Genomic DNA, 19,982 nt, shown 5'->3' on the forward strand with positions numbered 1-19,982 from the left:
AGTCTAAATCCCTTTAATTTTGATTTTGGGGCAGGGCTTCTGCAAACCTGCCAGAAGTTTTGCCCAGTAACTGCAACTGGTAAATTGCCATTAGCATGGGAAGATCTCAAGAGAATAGATGAGATGAACACTTTACCCTCAGCAGCACCATGGCTCTTCCTGTGGTCTAAATGTCTCTCCACTTTACACTGCCATCATCTGACAGAGGATCTAGAGAGAATAAAAATACTGTTAAACAAAAAGTTGTTTATGTGACAAGAGAAAGAAAACAGCCTCAGAGGAACATTAGAGCTTTCTGATGCCATCACTTGAAGACAGCATAGGACAGCGTGCATAGCACAGTGCAGGGCAATAAGAACCAGAAAATGTTGGGCAAGAAGGAACCTCTTGACAGCCTATGGAGGAGGGGAAGGAGAGGAGAAGGACTCAGAAAATATTTCCTTCAGCTGGTGCTCTATTTCTTACAATACAAAACCCCCACAAACTCAGTAGGAAAGCAGCATGTCAGAAAACTTAAGCGATCAAGTAGTTGTTAAGTCATTTAACATCTTTAAAATATTTTTCCCCTCCAGGTCATATAATACAAAGAGATAACGCTCTCCAACCCTACCATGGATTATTTTACTGTAAAATAAACTTGGACTTGTATATGACAATCAATCTTGGAAACTAAAGTCTATATACATACAAGAGAGGACTGTACACTTCCCCATCAATATGCCATACAACAGAAATGTGAAGCCATGCTGTGGGGTGAATAAGTGATTCAGTCCTCCTTTGATTTTCCTCTTTCAATTTTCCTCTTTTGAACATCAATGAAGTTTCCACTTGTGTGTCAGGCTTTTGTTCAGTGGGAAGTAGGTGGTGTTATTCCATTTTATTCTCAAGGTTATCAGACAGATACAGACTACATTTTAATTAATATATATTTTATATTCTATAATGAGCTGTTTGCTGTCTAGGAAAATGCAATTTCTACAAAACAAGTTACAGAACATTTCTACTTCATGAATCAACTTTGTAATAATTCAACAGTTTTGTTCCACATTCCTCAGGTCTCAGCAAAACCTGTGCTAGGTAATGTAAGCTTAAAAATTGGAAATAAAGATTGTATTCTCTTTTCTAAATTATTTTTATTTAAACTATTGGCACTGATGGTTCAGTCTTTCAGCCCTGATTTATCCTTCCTGTTTTCTTGTTAGTGGTAGACATGGGACAAATAAACTGACTCAGTAGCCGTGTCAGTGGCTGCATCTTTTCTTTTTTGTTGCTTTTCCTTTTTTGTGCCTTTAGAAATACTTTTCTTGATTCAACTCTTCATTTGTCGATGAGTTTGTTTCCATCAAGTTCTTCATCTTGCAAGTACTGTCCTTCTTCTGCTCCTTGTTCTCTGACTCAGAAACAGTCCTAGAGATGAAGAATCCAAGTCTCCACATGAGGAAAGGATCTCCTTTCTGCTGCCAGCTTAACATCCTGGCAGGGGAGTAAAAACTCTTGAGCATCTGACTTAAGCTTCTTTTAATTAGCTAAATCTAACGTGATGTGTATTCACTATAACTTTCACCTTTGTTTTATTTCTAGGATGATTTTCAATACATGTTGAAGGCTTCCAGCACTTTTTATAACCAGTTATCGTACCATACATATCCATCATACCCTATGCAAGGTACCACTCAGCCTCGCCATGTCAGTCAAAGGGATCTTTGTGGCAAAATTCAGATCTTATTAATTCCTGCACAGCACAAGAAGACATGGATATCTCTTTTCAGTGGAGATATAATTAAAAGACACATAATTACTGTTAGAAAATATTTCAAGGAAACATTAGTGTTTCAGCAGGTGATGTTTGTTTACAGGTAATATTCTGAGCAGTCTTCTAGGCTCCCCTAAGATTAAATCAAAACAGTTCACCAGTGAAAAGATGCCTCCATTTTTCAGCTGAGCATCTGATATCTTTGCAATTTAACACAACACTGAAAACATTTTTGTTAATGCTTTAAACCTAATTATAGGTTTGAATATAGTTTCTATGCATTGAGGTCAGTACAAACCTGATAAAATCCTCACTAAAGGGAAGAACATCTGATTAAGTCATATTGAACTCACTTATTAGATGAATGGGAGACATTACAAAGTGTTCACTCAGAAAGAAACATTTTCTTTCTGTAGATTTTCTTGTGGAAAGGTTTTTGCTCTTATATCTTTATCAACAAACCTCTCTGGATATGCTAGAACAGCTCTTTGAGTGGACACACTTATTCTAGAATGAGTTACTTTTTTATTTATTCCAACAGAAAAAGGAATATCTTATTCTAGAATATAAGGATTAACATGAACAGCAATAGCTGCCAAAATTCATGCCTACTCTAACACTGGTATTATTCTAAATGGAGAAGTACTACATTTCTTTCCTAATGCAGTTCTTCTGTAACACTTGGAGGAGACAGTTGATAAAGGGAAAGCCTGGCTACCTACAATTGCGTGGTACCTTTTGCAGGAATACATCCACTAGCCCCAGCATCGTGGCCATACTATTTGCATAATAACTTTCTGCCTATCCCAATTCCTATTTCAATTACAACTGTATGCGAGAGATTCTTAGTGTTTTCTCTACTGTTAAACAGCTGCTGCATTTCAGTGTTGGTGAAATAGTTTTCCTTTTTTTTTTTAATGAAAGTGCTTTGGGATGTCTCTAGCTGAAAGATGGCATAGAAATGCAAATTATACTTAGCCATATAACTCAGAATTACCTTTGCATTTCATTCTTGACCTGTATCTGTTTGCAAAGCAATCCTGAAAAACAGTGACATTATGCCTGCTCGTACAACTGACATGCTTTTGGCAAAAATAAGAGATAGGACTGCCAGCTCTTACATGAATGTTGTAATCCAATGAATGTTCATGCTGAATAGTGAATTTTTTGACAAAATAATTTAATTTCATTTATAAATTCAGAAAATAAACCCCAACATATTCATATGTGAAAGCATGCGTGAATGTATGTCATAAATCTCAAGTTCCTTCTTTCTTCCCTAGTTTTATTAACGCAGACATTTGGGTTCACACCAGTACTTGTTCTTTGAATCCCTTTATATAAGTTTCCTTTAGTAATGACTGTAAAAAAAACATATCCTGGCAGAAGCTTACAAAATATAAGCCTGTTTAAGCTACTTGGTAAAGATAACATTTCTTCAAAACTGTAGGAAAAGAAACTCTAGTTGCATGCAAATTGAATTTAGATGACTCTTTTGCAGATAGTGAAAGCCTGGAAGGCCAGGAAAAAATCCATAAATGTGATCGCAGTGACAGAAAATAAAACAATAAAGAGGTCTCTGATGTCCAGGCAGCACATGTACACTCTGTGGGAGAAGTCTCTTCACAGGACTATCAGTGGTTCACTCCCCATCCCCATTCGGTGGCTGCCTCCATTATGAAGCTTTCAAAAAGCAATCAGACAAGATTTGAACAAAACCAAAACTCTGAATGAAAGGACAAGATTAAAGTGCTTATTTATAGTTATTATAGTTAGCACTTATAAAGTGCTAACTAACTAAATAACTTCTATTTAGTTATTTAGCCATGACCAGCAATAGTGTCTCCAATGGTTACAGATCCACCATCTTGCTGCTACTACACAAATGACAGTAAGAATTTTGATAAATACTCTCCCATTTACACACTGCTTAGCCCTATGGCAAAACCATTGGAAAGGCTGATTACTTGCAGGGATTGCTACCAGAACTGCGATATGGGTTAGTACAAACTGTTCACCTGGGTCACCACCTTTACTGTGGCAGCGAGCAAATCATGACTCCCAGGGGAGATTGGAGTACTCTATGGGACGCAGATGCTGCAGTGTAGGGCTATTTTGATAAAAGATTTAAAAGTAATGCCCTTAACTACTGCACAGATGAGGACCATGGCAGTTTCTGCTTGTGCTTCTCATTGGAAAGCAAGCAAGTAGTAGACACTCTGAGGAGGGACTGCAGGACAGAGGTACCAGCAAATTGAATGACTTTAGGGCTTGCCCACCTGAAAATTAAGAGAAGATGTAGATGGGTGGAATGTAAAAGCACCAACCTGAATGTAAATACTAGTTTAAATACCTCTTATCTTGCAATGAATGTATCATGGCATCCTCAGTACCCACAGTTGCTCAAGGCTCTTGTTTCAGGGCTAAAGATAGCTCTCCTGGTAACATGAGACAAAATAATGGTCGAATTGTTTTACTCCAAGAGAAGCTGGGTATTAAGGAATCAGTGTTATTTCCTCCCACCATCAGTTCCTTCACCATGAGCATTATCTCATATTGCTTAATACGAAATTTAATGGGACCTCAGCATCTCCTGTAAATACAGGACTGCCCCTCTGCTATGGCCATTCACCTGTATCATGTGTGCTGCTAATGCAAGTCAAGCAAGCCTACATTTATATATTTTGAAATATCAGACTTCTGTTTTCATGTCAAATGTTGAAAGAGACAAAGGGCAGAAATCTCACAGCTGAGCAAAGCAGCGTGTTACCACTGCAAAAGACTTGCTCGGTTTTCTGCCAGGCCAGTCCTACGTAATGCCAGACCTCCCTTCCACTCTGCTCTCCTTTGCACCAGAATTGCTGTAGGTCCCTCAAGAGACAGCAATATTTCTGCTGAATTTCCAGCCCTTAAGATCAATTGTGTCGCGTATGGTATGCAAACGAGCTCTATGGGACTGTGATACCTTCAGAGTCTTCAGCGGTAGTGAAAGAACCCCAAGGTACGCTGCACCATTCAAGATACGAAAGAAAAGTTAAATTCTCTCCTCATGCGAAAAAGAAAAAACAATCAGGAAAAAAAGAAGGATCTATAGTAAGTGTCTGCTCTTGATTGTGACCATTAGCAGGCAAAGATTAGCACCTTTCCACTCTGTTTCTATAAAAGCTCTTTTACGCAAGCTACACAGTGCAGAAGGGCTGCGGACACATCCCTGCCAAAGCTCATGCAGTTTCGTGACAATCTTGGCTGATGAGACGCTTTGAGACCTGATCCAGTGCATTGAAGAAACACGGAAAAGGATGCAGAAGCAGCAGGCAATTACCTAATATTATCAAATCTCAATAAAAAATGACAAGCTGACATTTTGGCAGGTTTTCTGAATACCTAATAGGGCAATGCTTGTGTAAACTGACCTGGAAGCAAGGTTAAGGGAAATAAATCCACAGCGGAAAAAACCCCAAACTTTAGAAGCAGCAAATTATTTCAGTTCAAAGCCCCTTAGATCACATCTAACCATAGGGCGATGGAATTCGTCCCACTGATTGTTTCCACAAGACATTATTCACAGCCAGTATTCTATAGATGGCAATTCAGCAAAAGTGCTCCCAGCCGAGCCAGGATACATAAAGATTTAACTTACTGACAAAGCATGAGAGAGTATTTGTACCTATGGATTTGCTATGACACTTTTAACAAACCCGCACCTCCCGCATGGCTTAAGGCTGCAGACATGAAAGGGAGCGAACCCCCAGGAAGGTGTGGAGGGGACCCCGTTTCCACACGTGTTGCCTTACACCGCCGGACCACGGCGACGGCCGAGGCGGACGCGGGGGCGTTTTCCCCCACCGGGCACAAGGGACGGCGGCGGCTGCAGAGGCCGTGCGGTGCGGTGTCCTCCTCCTCTGCCTCCGCACCACAGCGCGTCCCGCCGCTTCGGCCTCCCCAGCACCGGCGAGACGCGTCCTTCTGGCCGCGCCCGGGCTCGTTAAAGTTCCCCATTCCCCCTTGTCGTTTCTTAATTCTTTATTAACACACCCCCCATCCCCTCTCCCGCCGGTCCGAAGGGGCGGATACGGCAGACCGGGGCAGGGGCAGAGCAGCGACACCGGCGCGAAGGACGGGCCGCCCCGCCTCCCCCGGCCGGGGGAGGCCCCACGCCCCCGCAGGTGAGACCGGCAGCGCCCCCGCCCCGTCGCTCCTCTCCCCTCCCTCCCCGGCCCGTGGGCGGTGGCGAGGGGCAGCCACCGCGCAGACGCCACCCCAACGGCCGGCGCGATCGTCCCGACCGCCGCGGAGCTGGGGGCAGTTGCTTGGAGGAGCAGCGCGGCCCGGCCCGGCCCGGCCCGGCCCCGCCCCGGCGGCGAGCGGGGCTGAGGCGCGGCGGGCCGAGCGCTCGCTCAACCACCGAGGCCGCCGCCACCGCCACCACAGGTGGCCGTCCGCCTCAGCGGCTCCCCCTGCCCGCCTCAGCAGCTCCCCCTGCCCGCCGCTCGGCTTCCCCCGCCTAGAGCGGCGGCAGGAGGGACGGCGGCGCAGCCCGCCCCGCCGTGCCGGTGGCGGGCGCCGCTGCAGAGGGCGGAGCGGGTGGCAGGGGCGGGCCGGGCCGGGCCGGCGCCCGGCGCGGGCGGGCTCCCGGCGGGCGGCGCTGCTGCGTTGCTCTGGGAGGCGCCGCGGGGCCGGGCGCGGAGCTGCCGCCGGCTCGGGGGTGTGAGCGGCCGGGCCGGGCAGGGCTCGCCCAGGATGCTGCGGTTCCTGCGCAGAACCTTTGGCCGGCGGTCGATGCAGCGCTACGGGCGAGGAGCCGGGCGCGGAGCCGGGCGAGGTGGGCTCGGCGGCGAGGGGGACGAGCGGGACGGGGGGCTGCGAGGAGCTGCCGCCGCCTCCGTCGTCGTCGGCGGTTCGGGAGGCTTCCCCTCCTCGCCGCACCCCGGAGGGGTGGTGCACAGCGCCGGAGCCCCCGTCCACATCCCGGCGGCCGGCGGCAGTAAACCCGTGCTGCAGTGCCGCGTCCTCCTCCTGGACGGGACCGAAGTCAACGTGGAGCTGCCGGTGAGTAACGCGCCTGCAAAACGGCGTTGGCCATTTCTCTCCCTTCCTTCCCTCCTCCGCATCGTCCCCCGCTTGCTGGTGACAGTGTCCCCGCCACCCCCGGCAGCACAACACGCGACGTTCTCCGGGCAGACCTTGGCTAGTTTCTTCCTCCCTCCCCGCACCTGCTGCCAGGTGCGCGGCCGTGCCTCCCCGCCATGACCGCCGGCTCCGCTCCCCCGATCGCTCTGCTTCCCTCTTCCCTTCTCCCGGAGCGACTCTGGAGACGGGCACCTTGCTCCCCCCCGCAGCCAAAAAACAGCCCCCTGCAGCCATGACTCCCAGGAGGGGCCGCCCCGGCCCCGGGGGGGGGTCTTAGCCCGGCCGGGGCTGGGGTGGGTCGGGGCCGAACTTTTCCTCCTCCTGGAGGAATGAGGAAGGGCCGGTGCCGGCCTGCGGAGCTGCGTGTTTGGTCTTTGCCTGCTTTGGGGCCGCGTTTGTTAGGTGTTTCTCGGCATCCCCGCAGCCCCGTTGTCCGTGTCTCCCTTAAAGGCAGCCGCGGGGCGCGTATTGCTCATTTCCAGAATTTAGGTTTTGCCAGGCTTTCATTCCTACAGCCGCGAAATACTCCACACCTGTCCTTTTTTTGCTGACCTTTTCCCTCCCTCTTGAAAGCCCAAGTTTCCTGTGAAATAGCATGGAAGTTTATCATATTTGAAAAACGTTTAATCTTTCCGTTTTAATCCAAATTATCACCAGCCATTAAGCTTGGTCTACAAACGCAGGTGGGGGAACTTGCTAGTAATGAGTGTAACAACCTGATAAATTGTGCGCTACTTTAATCTCCAGTAGAGTGAAAGAGAGAGTGGGTTTTTTTCAGAGTACCTTTTGAATCTTGTTAGGTACCTTTCATATTAATGTCTGTATGTATTGGCATCATTTCACTAAAACATGGAATTTGGCAGCCCTATCGTTTCTGCTTAAAAGAAACCAAAGTGATGGAGTAAGACTCTTACACGTGAATACAGAAGTATGTGAATGGAGCCACCTAGAGATACTTGCTGCAGAATTATTAGGCCTCCCTTGCTTTACCGACTAGATCCTGCATTTCCAGATATTGGAAATGTTAATACATTTCCTCACATCTCCTTCACAACTTGCTGCAGTCCTTCTAACATCGCGGCGTGAATCTTTTCTAAAGACGACTTGATGAATGTTATCAGCATGCTAAGGATTTACTTATAGAGGTAGATATGCATGTAGATAAGCTCAGTAAATATTTTGCTTAAGGTTATACTCCCTCTGATTTATCGGAGTTCAGCTTTAGCTGTAGAGCCTGCTTAAGACGGTCTGTGGTTTTCAAGCATCAGAAAATGAGGTAATGGCACTTTTCTCAGCCCTTGAGTATTGAAAGTATATGGAAGTGCCTGCTTGGCCCAGTAAAGAAGCTCTGGAGCACTCTTGCTTGAATCTGACCTCCAAACGAAGCTCAGACTGCCAGTGGTTTCAGAATGTGAGCTGCACATGTGGTGGTTGTAGTTCATTTGTCCAAAGACAGGGTAAGAAGCAGGTATATTTTTTCACTGAAACCCCTAGACTGGTGGACGACTCTGGAGCACGTAATAGCTGTCAGTGTTTCGGGGATTAAAAACTGTTCTGTTGAATTGCATATCTGTTCCTCATGCTTTTTCCCTTTCTTTCACAGAAAGTAACACCCACACTGAGAGTTAGAAAAACTGAAAGAGGCGTTGCACCATTTATAGAAGTTGATCAGTAAAGTTTCTGTGAGCTTTGCAGCTCTAGATTTTATGGGATTAAGTCCTGAAACAGAATGTGCTGTGATACTCAGAAGCTATGGTATGGGACTGGTTAAGCTGAATGAATCTAGTAGCATCTTTTTAATAGAAAAAAAAATAAAATATATATAGTGTATGGTGGCTTCTTTCCATTTCAGTTCAAATTTCATAGAAAGGGAGGGAGTATGGGCTTCATCACCAGTGAGCAGTTTACCCATGAAGTCAAGTATGTAGATAATGTAGATAATTGCAGAGGACTTTACTGTGCTGCTGATTGTATTCACAAGCACTTATTTCAGGAGATACTGGCATCTGTAAAATGTGCTCTTTTTAGTACCTGCTGACATTACACCCCACTTGTCGAACTTGTTGATATTAGGACGTGGTACTCTTGTAACTGCAACTCCTTAGGCTGCTGTCTAGGCTTCACTTGGAAGTAATTGAAAGGTTTATTAGATTTTAAAGACTACAGGGTCTGTTGTTTGGGTGGAGGAATGACAGAGAAGACATAAGTGAGGGAAAACTTCAGCTACACATGTAGAAAAACAGTTTCAGGGGTTTTTGTTGACTGTTTTGTTTTCGTGGTTGGTTTTTTGTTTGTTTGTTTGTTTCTTGTTTTAAATATGCAAGTGAAGCTAAAACACTGAAAGTTTTGTCCAGGTTAAATGTATCTGGTTCTGCCACAGTGTTTACTCATATGTGGGGGCTGGTGGTGGTGTTGGGAAAATAAATCCTACATCAGTAACTTGGTAACTATCTTTGGGGTTAATGTTAGCATTTATGTGACAGTGTGTGTGTTGGAAACTGCACATTTGGTAAGCTCTTGTCTGCTCATGGTAGTAACAGAAGTGGAGATCTACCTCGATCTCCGAGTCCTTCCTTAGCTTTTCCTTCTCTAGCCTGTACAACGATATTGTGACCAGAGTCACTTTTCTTGTTTATCTGCATTTCCACGCCCACTTTGTGGGGCATTTGCACTTTATTCTTTTTACTGCATGTCCTCTGCCCTCAGACTATCCCATTGGCTAGCCTGCCCTCCTAAGGTGCTGTGTAATCATTTCACTTCTAGGTGTTTTCCAGCTTTCCTGAACTTGTTTCCTACCCAGCTGTTCCCACACAAATGTAAACATAAAATTACTCTGTGTGCTGTAGACACCCTTGGATAATGGTTTCTATACTCAGCCTCTTGCTTCAAGTTTCAAAGATTGCTGAATGATGCTGGCTTTTCCATTCACTCTTAAGGCAAGAATCGTGTACTTTGAAAGTATTCTTTCTAAATAGAATAATGGGCTGGATGGCTTTTTAAGTCCACGAGCTCCTTGGGGCCCTGTGTTGAATGTGAGATGCTATTAAGGTTGGATCCATTGTACAGGAGCGAGTGGCAGTTGACCAGTTCTGTTGCTGTGGGGTAATTTCCCATGGGGAGGGGGAGCATAAATGGTGTCATTACTTCCTCTTGACCTGACACCACATGTCTGTGCATCTTAAATCTAGTTATAAAAATCGATGCAAGGAGAAAAATATTTGCATTAGAAACCATCTTTCCTCCTTCTGACATAGGTATCGGTGTATTTCTTTTTACCATTGGGAACCTGCTTAGTACCTTTTGTGTTGCGTCTTCGCTTACATGGGAGGCTGCTACTTGTTTAGAATTTGTAATTCAGCTGTAGGTAGATGGAAGGCCACTTGCTCGCTGCTGTCAAAACAATCTTGTCTCTGTTTTTCTGGAGGACTTGTGACTTTAGTGAAAGAAAAACTGGTTATGGATGGTGCTGTGTTCTTAAATACAGAATGCAGGGAAAGAGCATTGACATTTACGCAGCAGTGGTGATGCCTGCTAGTTAATACGTAAAGGGAACTGTCTATAGATGGCTCTCAGATGAGGCCAAAAAGCCAAATTTTTGTTAACTTTAAGACATGATTGCTGGCATTTCTAAAAACCAAGTCTCTGATTTTTAATTCAGTGCATCTTATGAAAGCTTAAAAGGGTGGATATGAAAGATGGCTATTCGGTGGGACTTTCCAGAGTAGCAGGAATTACTGTCCCTTTTCTAAATGCCACCGAAAACAGTATTCCGTGGTAAGTTAGAGGAAGGCAGGAGGGGAATGAACACGTGTAGGGCATTCTTGGGTTTGTTTAGTCTAAGTGGAATAAAAAAGAGGGAACAAATGGTAAGCTTGCTCTACTATGGAAATCCTCATTCTGCAAAGCATTTACGGGATACCTTACATTTTCTGTGATGCAAAGCCACAGCAGCAGTCAACGCATTGTCATGAATACTCCTTTCTAAAAGTCTTTTTACTCTGATGAATTCCTGTGCTGCTATGAACGTCATTACAAAGACCTGTGTGATGTATTAGAAACTAGGTGATATTTAATGATTAAATTAATGAGCAAGTCAAATATAACTCTTCAAATCTGACTTGTTTTCAGACGGATAGCTTTTGTATTACTTCTTTGCCTTCCTTTTGGTGTATCTGTTTTAATAATTGTTTCGGCTGCTATGGAAACACTTCAGGATAGAGATAGTAAATGTTCTTCAATACCCTTTTCTAATCTGTGATCTTCTCTGTGTTGTATCCTTTTCTTGCTGGAGTAACATGAACATAGCAAAATTTGCACTCTGGCCTTCATGCTTACATCAAATGTAAATGTTAAATTAACTCTTGAGTAGTCATTTCTATCATATAATTAGTTATATTATATATTAGGTTAGTATATTTGACTTGATAAAGTTATAAATATCAGGAGAGAACGCATTTTTTTCTTTCTTTTACATCATACGTGATTTCCTAATGACATTTCAGGAATATTAGCTCTAGAGAAATGCACTAATATGTATGTAGACACTTGGATTCTAGTAATTCGCTGGAGTCTCTTAACTGAGGAGTTACCCCCCCACACACTCAAATGGATATATTACATGAGATGGGGAGCAGGATTTTTTTATTAATTTGTTAAAGCTTTTATCAGTTCTGGGACTCGTAATATGCCTTCTTTATGCAGGAATTACTTTTCAACAACATAAAATTAGATTACTTGCTGGAAATTGTTAAAAGCATATTTGCAGTACTGGAAAGGCCTCTCATGTTCATGAACTCCTGTGAGCACCTGCACCTGTAATCCCCTTCATAAACTGATGAAGCTCCATTTTTAGAAGGGGTTGGGTATTTTGCTTCTGCAGCTCGTGTAGAAATGCTTCATTATCTTACAGCTCTGATCAAGTAACTGTAGCCGGAGCTCAATGTGCCGTCTTCTGGCAGTAGCCTTTAATTATGTTATGCATATAGCATATACTTTGATGCATTGCTGTATATACTGAAGGTGTGTGAAAAGCATTCATAGTAGAATCATGTACTAAAAGCCAGGGACATACGCAGCCCCAGAGAAATAGGAATGAGATGGGGGTTGCACATGTGACTGCATCTGGGCTTCAGAAATGCATGGTGTGAGGCTTTTGAGGGAGAAGAGGAAATTTTAGGCCCTTGACATGCTCACCAAACATCCCCAATAAATCTACAGCATATAAAAGACATTTCAACAGTACATAGTTGAAAGAGGGAGACAATGAACAGCATTTTGTTTTGGCATATGTTAGATAAATTCTGCTTGTGAGTTCCATTAGTTATTTATGGAAACCAATACCATTTTTCAATGCATTACAGATAGACAGGGTAACAGGATCACTGCCGCAAAGACTTGACAACCGGTGAGGGGGAGAAAGCCAATGATGAGAGTAGTGTACTGTAAAGACAAAAGTATGAGCATCTGGTACTAATTCTCTGATGGAGAGATTGTGTTTGAGGAGATGGGGAGAAGATAAGGTTGTTGTATGCATTCTTTCGGAAACCTTTTTACGATGGACTAGAACACAGCTATGCTTAGGGAAGTAACCATGTGAAATGTCAATGTGGCTGGGCGTCTTGTTTGTTAGCACAAAAATGCATTTTGGTAGCAGCTGTTTGCACGGGGTTTAACCATGCAATTGTGAACACTGGAGAAACTCTGAAGACCACCATGGATTTGAATGGAGGTGGACAACAAGAAGGAAACTTTCAACAGTTAGAAATTATGTCTTTGTTTGTAAACTGTCCATCTAACATGTTTGGGTTTTGTTTTCCCAGTGGCTGTGTTCCTGACTGGATTACTGGGTAGCAAACCTGTAGCTTCAGGCTCTTAGTAAGTGTTACGGAAGATGAAAAAGGATTACTGGGCATGTAAAATATTTTTATGAGGGAGGAAATAAGAATAAAGAGACTTTGGAAGCGCAGCCCATTTAGAAGAGCAAGCAGAGGACTAGTTTTGTTTGGATTGCAGAAGGTAGTAGTACAGGAAGAGACAGGCAGAAATGGTGAAGAAACTAGAAATGGTATATTAAGTACGGGATGTATTGTCTATCCAGTTCTTTTCTGAAACAGAGGAGACAGTTATCTCTACCCCTGCTTCTCTGTGCGTGCTTTTCTTCCTCGTGTGCTTCCTTGTGCTTCTACTTGTAGCCCCTCTGTAAATATTTTTTTCTTGTCACTTTCTCTGCAAGGCATGCTGGCTTCATTTAGTGTCTCTCCTTCTTCAAGCATAGGTCCATTTTCCTATTCAGGCCTTCTAAATTCCCAACCATTTCCACCAACCCTTCTCCTTCGCACTCTCCTCCCTGCACAATTCTTTATACCTCTTCTATGTGGTTATCATCTGTATTACCAGCGTAATACCTACTGAATTTTCATTCTAATAAGAGAAGATTTCTTCAAGTTTTCTGTTGTTTGGTTTTTTCCCAACTCTATTCTCCCGATCTGTAAAAGCAGTTTTCTTTGCATCCCAGGAGCAGCTACCCAAGTTGTGAAACAGTTCGCCATGGAGCAACTCTTCTGAGAGGCACTTCAAAGAGAGCTAGAGGTCTGCTTCCTTCTGGTTTGGGCTTTGAGCATAGTTCTCTGTCCCATTCCCTCCTACCACTTTAGATCATTTCTGTGGTTCTCTGCAGTTGTCAGAAATTTGAAATGCTCCTCAGTCCAGTTCCTTCCCCCTGAAAATCCAATTTCCCAGCTGCTGCTGGGAGTCTGCACCACAGAAACTCTGTGTCTGGCTCAGCAGCTCATTCAGCCAGCTTGACTAGGAAAGTGCTCGCTCTGTCGGGGCAGGTGACCGCTTGTCCTGAACATTCCCAGTTGTAGAGCAGACATGAAGGCAGTATTGGTGGCGACTGGTGAAATAGTTAATTCAAAGGTTAAACCGCCTCACTTTAAAAATGCATGGTTTCATATGAGACTATAAAAACAGACTTGGAAACTCAACTGGTGTGGGAAGGAGGTTGAGAGAAGAAGGGAGAACATATATGTCATTGAATTTGTAGACCCTTTGCAAAGTAAAATATAAGGATAAGCACAAGTAATTTATTTTATTTTTTGCTAGAATGATGAAGTCAACAGCTGTTAACTGTATGTACAGTATTGCTGGGTTAGTATTATAAATTACTTGAGAAATACATGGGGCTTTTTAGTATTTGTTTTCTAATGCAAACTCTGGTAAATGCTCTTTTTTTCTTTCTGCATTAGAAATAAAAGGGTTCGAGGGTAATGAAGTGTTTAGAGTGACCATCTGCTCTTCATTTGACTTGCTATTTCCATTTATTTCTATGCATCAATTTAAATGTGCCCTGGACCATTAGCTATATTGTGATGAGATTATTTTGAAATATTTGTTGAAGTTCCGGACTCAGACTCCAACTATGAAGCATGAAAAATATTAAGAGTTAATTTCTTTTGGCTGTTTATGTTTTTGATCTGCACAGATCCAGATTATTTCCCTTCCTTGTTGTTATGGAACCACAGATAGTTTATTCAAACAAATACCAAATGTCGGGTTTTTTCTTTTGTTTTTAGTATACTGACAAACACGGTGAATTGAGATGTTACTGTATTTCATGATTTTAATACATGTGGTACAGTTTATGAGAGTTTATGAGAAATTCTAACAGAGGATCCAATTTAATGTTTGTGAAATAAGGCAAATAACTCTACACAAGTATGTGCAGAGTGTAGGTCCTTTCTTTTGAAGAAGCTGGACTTGTTATGACCATACCAGTATCAAATATACAGTTAGAAAAGCACAGTGTTATAACTTGGGGATTGCGACCTGTAATTAAATTGTTGTAGACTACAACGTTATTTCAAAGGATAACTTATCCAAGGATGAATTATTTTGTGGATCTTTGAAAATAATGCTTTTCACAGTAGTTCTTTGTAGTACTAGTAATTGATTGTATGCATTATTTTCACTGGTGTTTTATATATATGTATAAAACAATAAATATAGACTTGAAAGGAATTTTTTAGCTTAGCAGTCTTGGCTGGGAAAACACCTGTTACTTTTTCTGCCTAAATTGAGACTAAACAAGAAAACCACTTCCCATTTTTAAGTTTAAAGTCTCTTACTGTGTGCATTTCACTATGTGAGGTCTTGTAGGTTACGTATCAGATGATAAGCAATTTCAGTTTGCTGTGTGAAGCTTTAACATTATCCTGGGCTGTGAACAAATTATCATTTTAGTATTGATGCATAAAGTAAATATCCTAACTGCATCACATCTTTTTGGTTGGTGTTAAGTCCGAACAAAGCTACTTAATGTCCAAATGTTACCTGCTTTAAATGTGCAAGTGAATGTTTTCCACGTTTTCTGAGAAAAGGAGCAGTTCTATTAAGTTTTTCCTCCTTCTCCCTTGTCCCCACCCAGAATTGGTCAAAGCTGGTTTCTTTCATTTAAATAAATCTCTTTCATACCTTGTTCGTGGCTCCTGGGGTGGTGGTATGATATGATTTTAAATTGAGGGCATGCATTTGTGTTAAAAGACCAAACCCAAGAACTTTCATTTTCATAAGCAGATCTGAAAACGCCAGTACTCTGTACAATCGTTGTGTTGCAACAAAGATCACTATTCAGTAGAGATGCAAATCCTCAGTATGTAGGTTTTATATTCAGGCTACTTACTGAGTAGAAATTCTTCCTGAATAATGAACCTTCCATGAGTGCTTTGCTTTGAGAGATGATGAATGATGAGTCTGTTATCTCCTTGAATTAAGCAAATAAGTGGTGGTATTCTTCAAAATAGGTTGTTATCACTAGGATAGGCAGCACCCTGGTAGTGTAAAGTCCAATCGGCAATATCCACTTATCTTCTTTCATGTTATCATCTTTGGGTGCTGACAGGTATCTACGTGAATTCAGATGTCCTGCTGTAGCTCTGTGAAGGGAAGAGCTGTTTTAATAGAGCAGCAATACAACTTGTTCGTTGTGCAAAAGACTTCATTTCTTTTCCTCACTCTTCCTGCTATTTCACGTGTTGGGCTTGGTTTAGGTTTTGGTTTTTTTCTTTTTCTTTCCCTGCTGTTCAGCAATGAAGAGAAGGTGGCAGGATGTTTTTTTATTTGTTACTGACATCCCCTTACTCCCAACCCTGCTCCATGACTGCTCCTGAGCCCACAAGTCTGCTCTGCCAAGGCCTCGTGTGAGCTGTGGCATGGAACACCGAGCTGCAGGGTGGCTCTACGTGTGCCCAGCGTCCACCGTGCACAATTAATTCTGTGTGTGCACAATTAATTCTGTGTGCCTTCCAGTTGATTAGATGTTAATTTTGATGGGTTTTCTTTTTAATGGGAGGACCTGCTTACTAAAATAGTAGAGATTGCTGATGCCTTTTACAGAGGCCAATGAAGCTGTGAAATGTTGACTGTAACACTTTTCCTTCTCTCCTTTAAGCTGATTGCTTAAGCTGTCATCTGCCTGTATGTCTGCTCTGTCTCCCTTCACTCCCCTCTTCTCATATAATGACATCTCACAGTTGGCTTTTCGCTGTTGGATGAACTGTTGCAAAACTTGTAAAATAGGGAATCAAACCCTTGTTTTCAGGTGTGAAAATGGGTGATCCTTTGGGGCATCAAAATATTTACCACCGTACCCAAATAGTTTGTTACGAACAGTAGGCACTGGGAGGGGAACATTTACTTTTTTAATTGATGAATTTTGGTAGTTCATGAAAGGTGCTTAATATTGTTTAGGAGGTCAATCTATGAGGAAATAATCTGCCCAACAAATGTTTTTTTAGCATTCTTAAATTTAGAATTGGAAATAAGCTGAGGTTTCTCACCACTGTCACTTCTTTTTCCTCCTGAACTCTGAGCCATCCCCTCTTTTGTTGGTATTGTATACAATTGCATTTTTCCTGTGTAGCGTGTTGATGCATAATTTGCATTTTAAATTTATCCTATAGTAGAACCTTTCTGAGGCATCACTTCTGGCTTTAAAAAGTAAAGATTGCTTACAAAGTATGAGGAAAATGAGGAAGGAGTTTGAGCATTTGTTTGTATATTAGGAAAAGAGACTGAAGTTGATGACTGCATTTCTGGGAGGGGAGTGGGAATAGAAAAATTCAGTGCTGTGAAACAAAACCAAGTGGGTTTTGTTTGCTGCTATTGAAATTTGCCAGAAAATATTATCATTTTACAGTTTGTGTGCTTGGGTTTTGATGTATTTTCGTGTTAAACACACAGCATATTTTGGTTTATAATTTGATCATAAAGTGTACTTTTTTAAAAAAGTTCAGCTGTTTTGGCAAAGATACTGCTTTAAGAATATGGTTATGGCCGGGAAAGGGGACCTTGATTTCTTCCTCCCATGTGTTATGCTATTAGGTACTGATAGAAGTATTTCTTCTAGAAGAATTTTATCTTACTTTGACAGAGAAAAATGGATCATAATCATAATCAGAAAAACTGTCAAAGCAAAAAGATGTGGTCTTCCACAAATAGAAAATATTGTTAATCAGAAGTTTGTTTCAGAAAGCAGATTTTTTTCCTTGTGACAACTGTCAGTTTCTTGGCATTTGTCTAATGCCAGAAGTGGAGAACTTTCCCAGCTGTTTCAGTAAGCTGAGTGCTGGAAGCTTTCTAGGAAGAGAAAATAGTCTGAAGAACCTCTTTGGCTTCACTGTGACTTTCAGGAGCTTTTGTAACTGGGCAAGCTGAAATGCAAGTACTGTCTTGAAGGATAGCCCTCAAAATGAACTTTGTTTCTCTTGCTTTCAGGATTTCCAACACATCTTACTGTTTACTGAAATCAGAAAGTTACTTCTTAAATTAAGGCAGATAGAGCCTTTAAGTAATACCAAAATCTTAAGTAAGGTGTTTGGAAAAGATGGTTTTTGCAAGCTACAGGGCAAATGAGTGGTTAGATTTCAAGATAGGGCAGTATTGAAAGAGTACAAATTCCTCTTTACTGCACATGCACTAACCTCATTAACAGGATAAGGCTTTCAAGACTAGGGCAGTGCTAAATGACTTGTGGGAGCTACCAAATATAGATCTTGTGAAAAGTCCCAGGCCTAGGGAGCTCTCTGAACAGTGCTGCCTGCTTTCCTGCAGGAGTTTTGGGTCAGGCTCCAAGTCCCAGTATGTGTCTGGGAAGAAAGCTTTTCTCCCACTTCTCCTTTTGTGAATCTTAGTAAACTGCAAGCCTTTTGTACTAGTTTGTAAAATAGTGTAATAGTCTGTCTGCACTGCAGAGCTGATAGAGGTGAGATGGAGAACTTCATAAGTTCTTCTTTTGTTTCTGTCATCTTGTACATAAAGTGAAAGGACTTATTGGAAACAAACAGCCAGACAGCTGACTGACCCTGGTGCAATCCAACAGCAGTTTGTGGTGCTGAAAAAATGTCCCTGAAGGCAAAATATTAATTTAGTGCAGTTCCAGAGGGACAAGATGTGACCACTTTGTTTACTTCCAAAACTGTCATCCGCTTTACTTGAAAAGTATGTTCTGGGAAATTCCAAACTTGGGTAAACTCTGCCTCCACACAGATGGTAGCGGAAGGTCTTCGAGAAGTGAACCAGGGAGTGGGAGGCTGAGTGCAGGGCTGATGAGGAAATATGTGCTCTGGAGTATGCTTCTGCTTTTGTCCTGTACATGGACCTAACCCACGGTGCTAATAAACTTGGAGTGGTTTTATAGCCAAAGGATAGGTTATAAATGCAGAAACAGGCACCGTAGTCAGTGCTAGGAGGCAAGTGTGCAGCTTTGGCTTCGGAGCTAAATTAATTTATGGTGTTATTCAAAGTGACTTTCGTATCTCAGAAACCCTTGTGAGACTGCTGGTTCCTGGTGGCAGTAAGGAATATAACTGATGTTTGAGATAAATCCAAGCTATCGCACATGTTATTATCATTTTAATATTTTTTTTGTACTTGAGTAGGTAGGGAGGGAGATGGTTTTCTTACGGCATGACTAAATGAGTACAGACATATACATGTTAACAGGGCTTCTTCTTTTTACAAGCAATTAGTTTTCAAAGCGAATTGTTAGAATGAAGGATTTGCAGTAAATCACTAATATCGTTATTGTTACCTGTTTGTGTCTTCCCCACCCAAAGCCCTGGCAGTTTTGTTGCCAGTTCTGACAGAGCTACCACATTTTCTAACCATGAAAATTTGCTTTGGGTAAGCAGCTAGCAGGAATTCCAGCTGCCTCTGTTCTCGCTTGTTCCTCTTTTTAATATCTTTTGTTAAGGCTGTTATGATGATGTTAAATGGAAGTCAACTGACTGTTCTTCCTAGATATCATTTGGGCTATCACTCTTTAAATTATATTGGAGAGTTAGTCATATGAATGGCTTGTAAATGAATAGGTTCAGAACTGTAGATTTGTTTCAGGTCAGAAAAGGATCATTGTGAACACTTAATCTGTTCTCCTTTCCCTGATCAGTCTCTAGAACTTCTTCCAAGAACGTGTTTTAAGCCTGTCTTTTAGCATCAGTTCTCTCCTTGGATCTCATTAGTTTGTCTGCCTTTAAGAGTCTTTAATGAGAAGCTGTTACTTGTTCAGGTTGTACTTGGACTCTTCAGAATAAGAACAGGTCTTTTATCTGATATGGTCACTATTATCCCCTGTCTTGGTGCCTGAGCAGGCATGCAATGAAAAATCCTGGGAGTATGGGAGAGAAAATACTCTTCACGTGAAGGTATGTGACATTCAAATGCAAGCCAACTCTTAGTCTTACCTTTGATTGCCTGAATAGATAAAAACAAAATTTATTTCCAGATGCTTTTCAGACTCAAAATTATTCTTTGCATCTTTCTTCTGATTTTGTGCACAGTATGCAGAGCTGGGCACAGCATTGTTGTTATAATGGTTTGCTGAATGTTATATGAAATGGCATCGCTCCTTACTGTTCCCTTGTTATGCTTTCAAGGCTCACGCTTACTTTCTTGACTGTGGCATTACACTGAGAGCTCATGGCCAGTTTTTTTTCTATTGTTAAACCAGAGTTCTTGCAGCCCTGCTGAGATCCAGGGCACCATCTTTGACCTAGTGAGTGTGGGTGAAGCTTTCTACCTGTGATTTCACTGAATTCAGCTA

The 19,982-nt window shown here is 42.3% G+C and overlaps 1 protein-coding gene across 2 annotated transcripts in view; it reads left to right on the forward strand.

Moving 5' to 3' along the window:
- Positions 1–6,476: 6,476 nt before the first annotated feature.
- Positions 6,477–19,982, forward strand: part of EPB41L4B (erythrocyte membrane protein band 4.1 like 4B) — a 174,092-nt gene continuing 160,586 nt past the window's right edge. Inside the window, exon 1 of one of the 2 annotated variants that reach the window (XM_074146174.1) lies at positions 6,477–6,802. In XM_074146174.1, coding sequence (XP_074002275.1) covers positions 6,494–6,802 — 309 coding nt within the window. In that variant the 5' untranslated portion in view covers positions 6,477–6,493. The remainder of the gene's footprint in view (positions 6,803–19,982) is intronic. The other variant, XM_074146175.1, reaches the window with a different exon arrangement.

The sequence above is a fragment of the Numenius arquata genome, chromosome 4 (assembly GCF_964106895.1).
Source record: "Numenius arquata chromosome 4, bNumArq3.hap1.1, whole genome shotgun sequence".
NCBI classification, from domain to species: Eukaryota; Metazoa; Chordata; class Aves; order Charadriiformes; family Scolopacidae; genus Numenius; species Numenius arquata.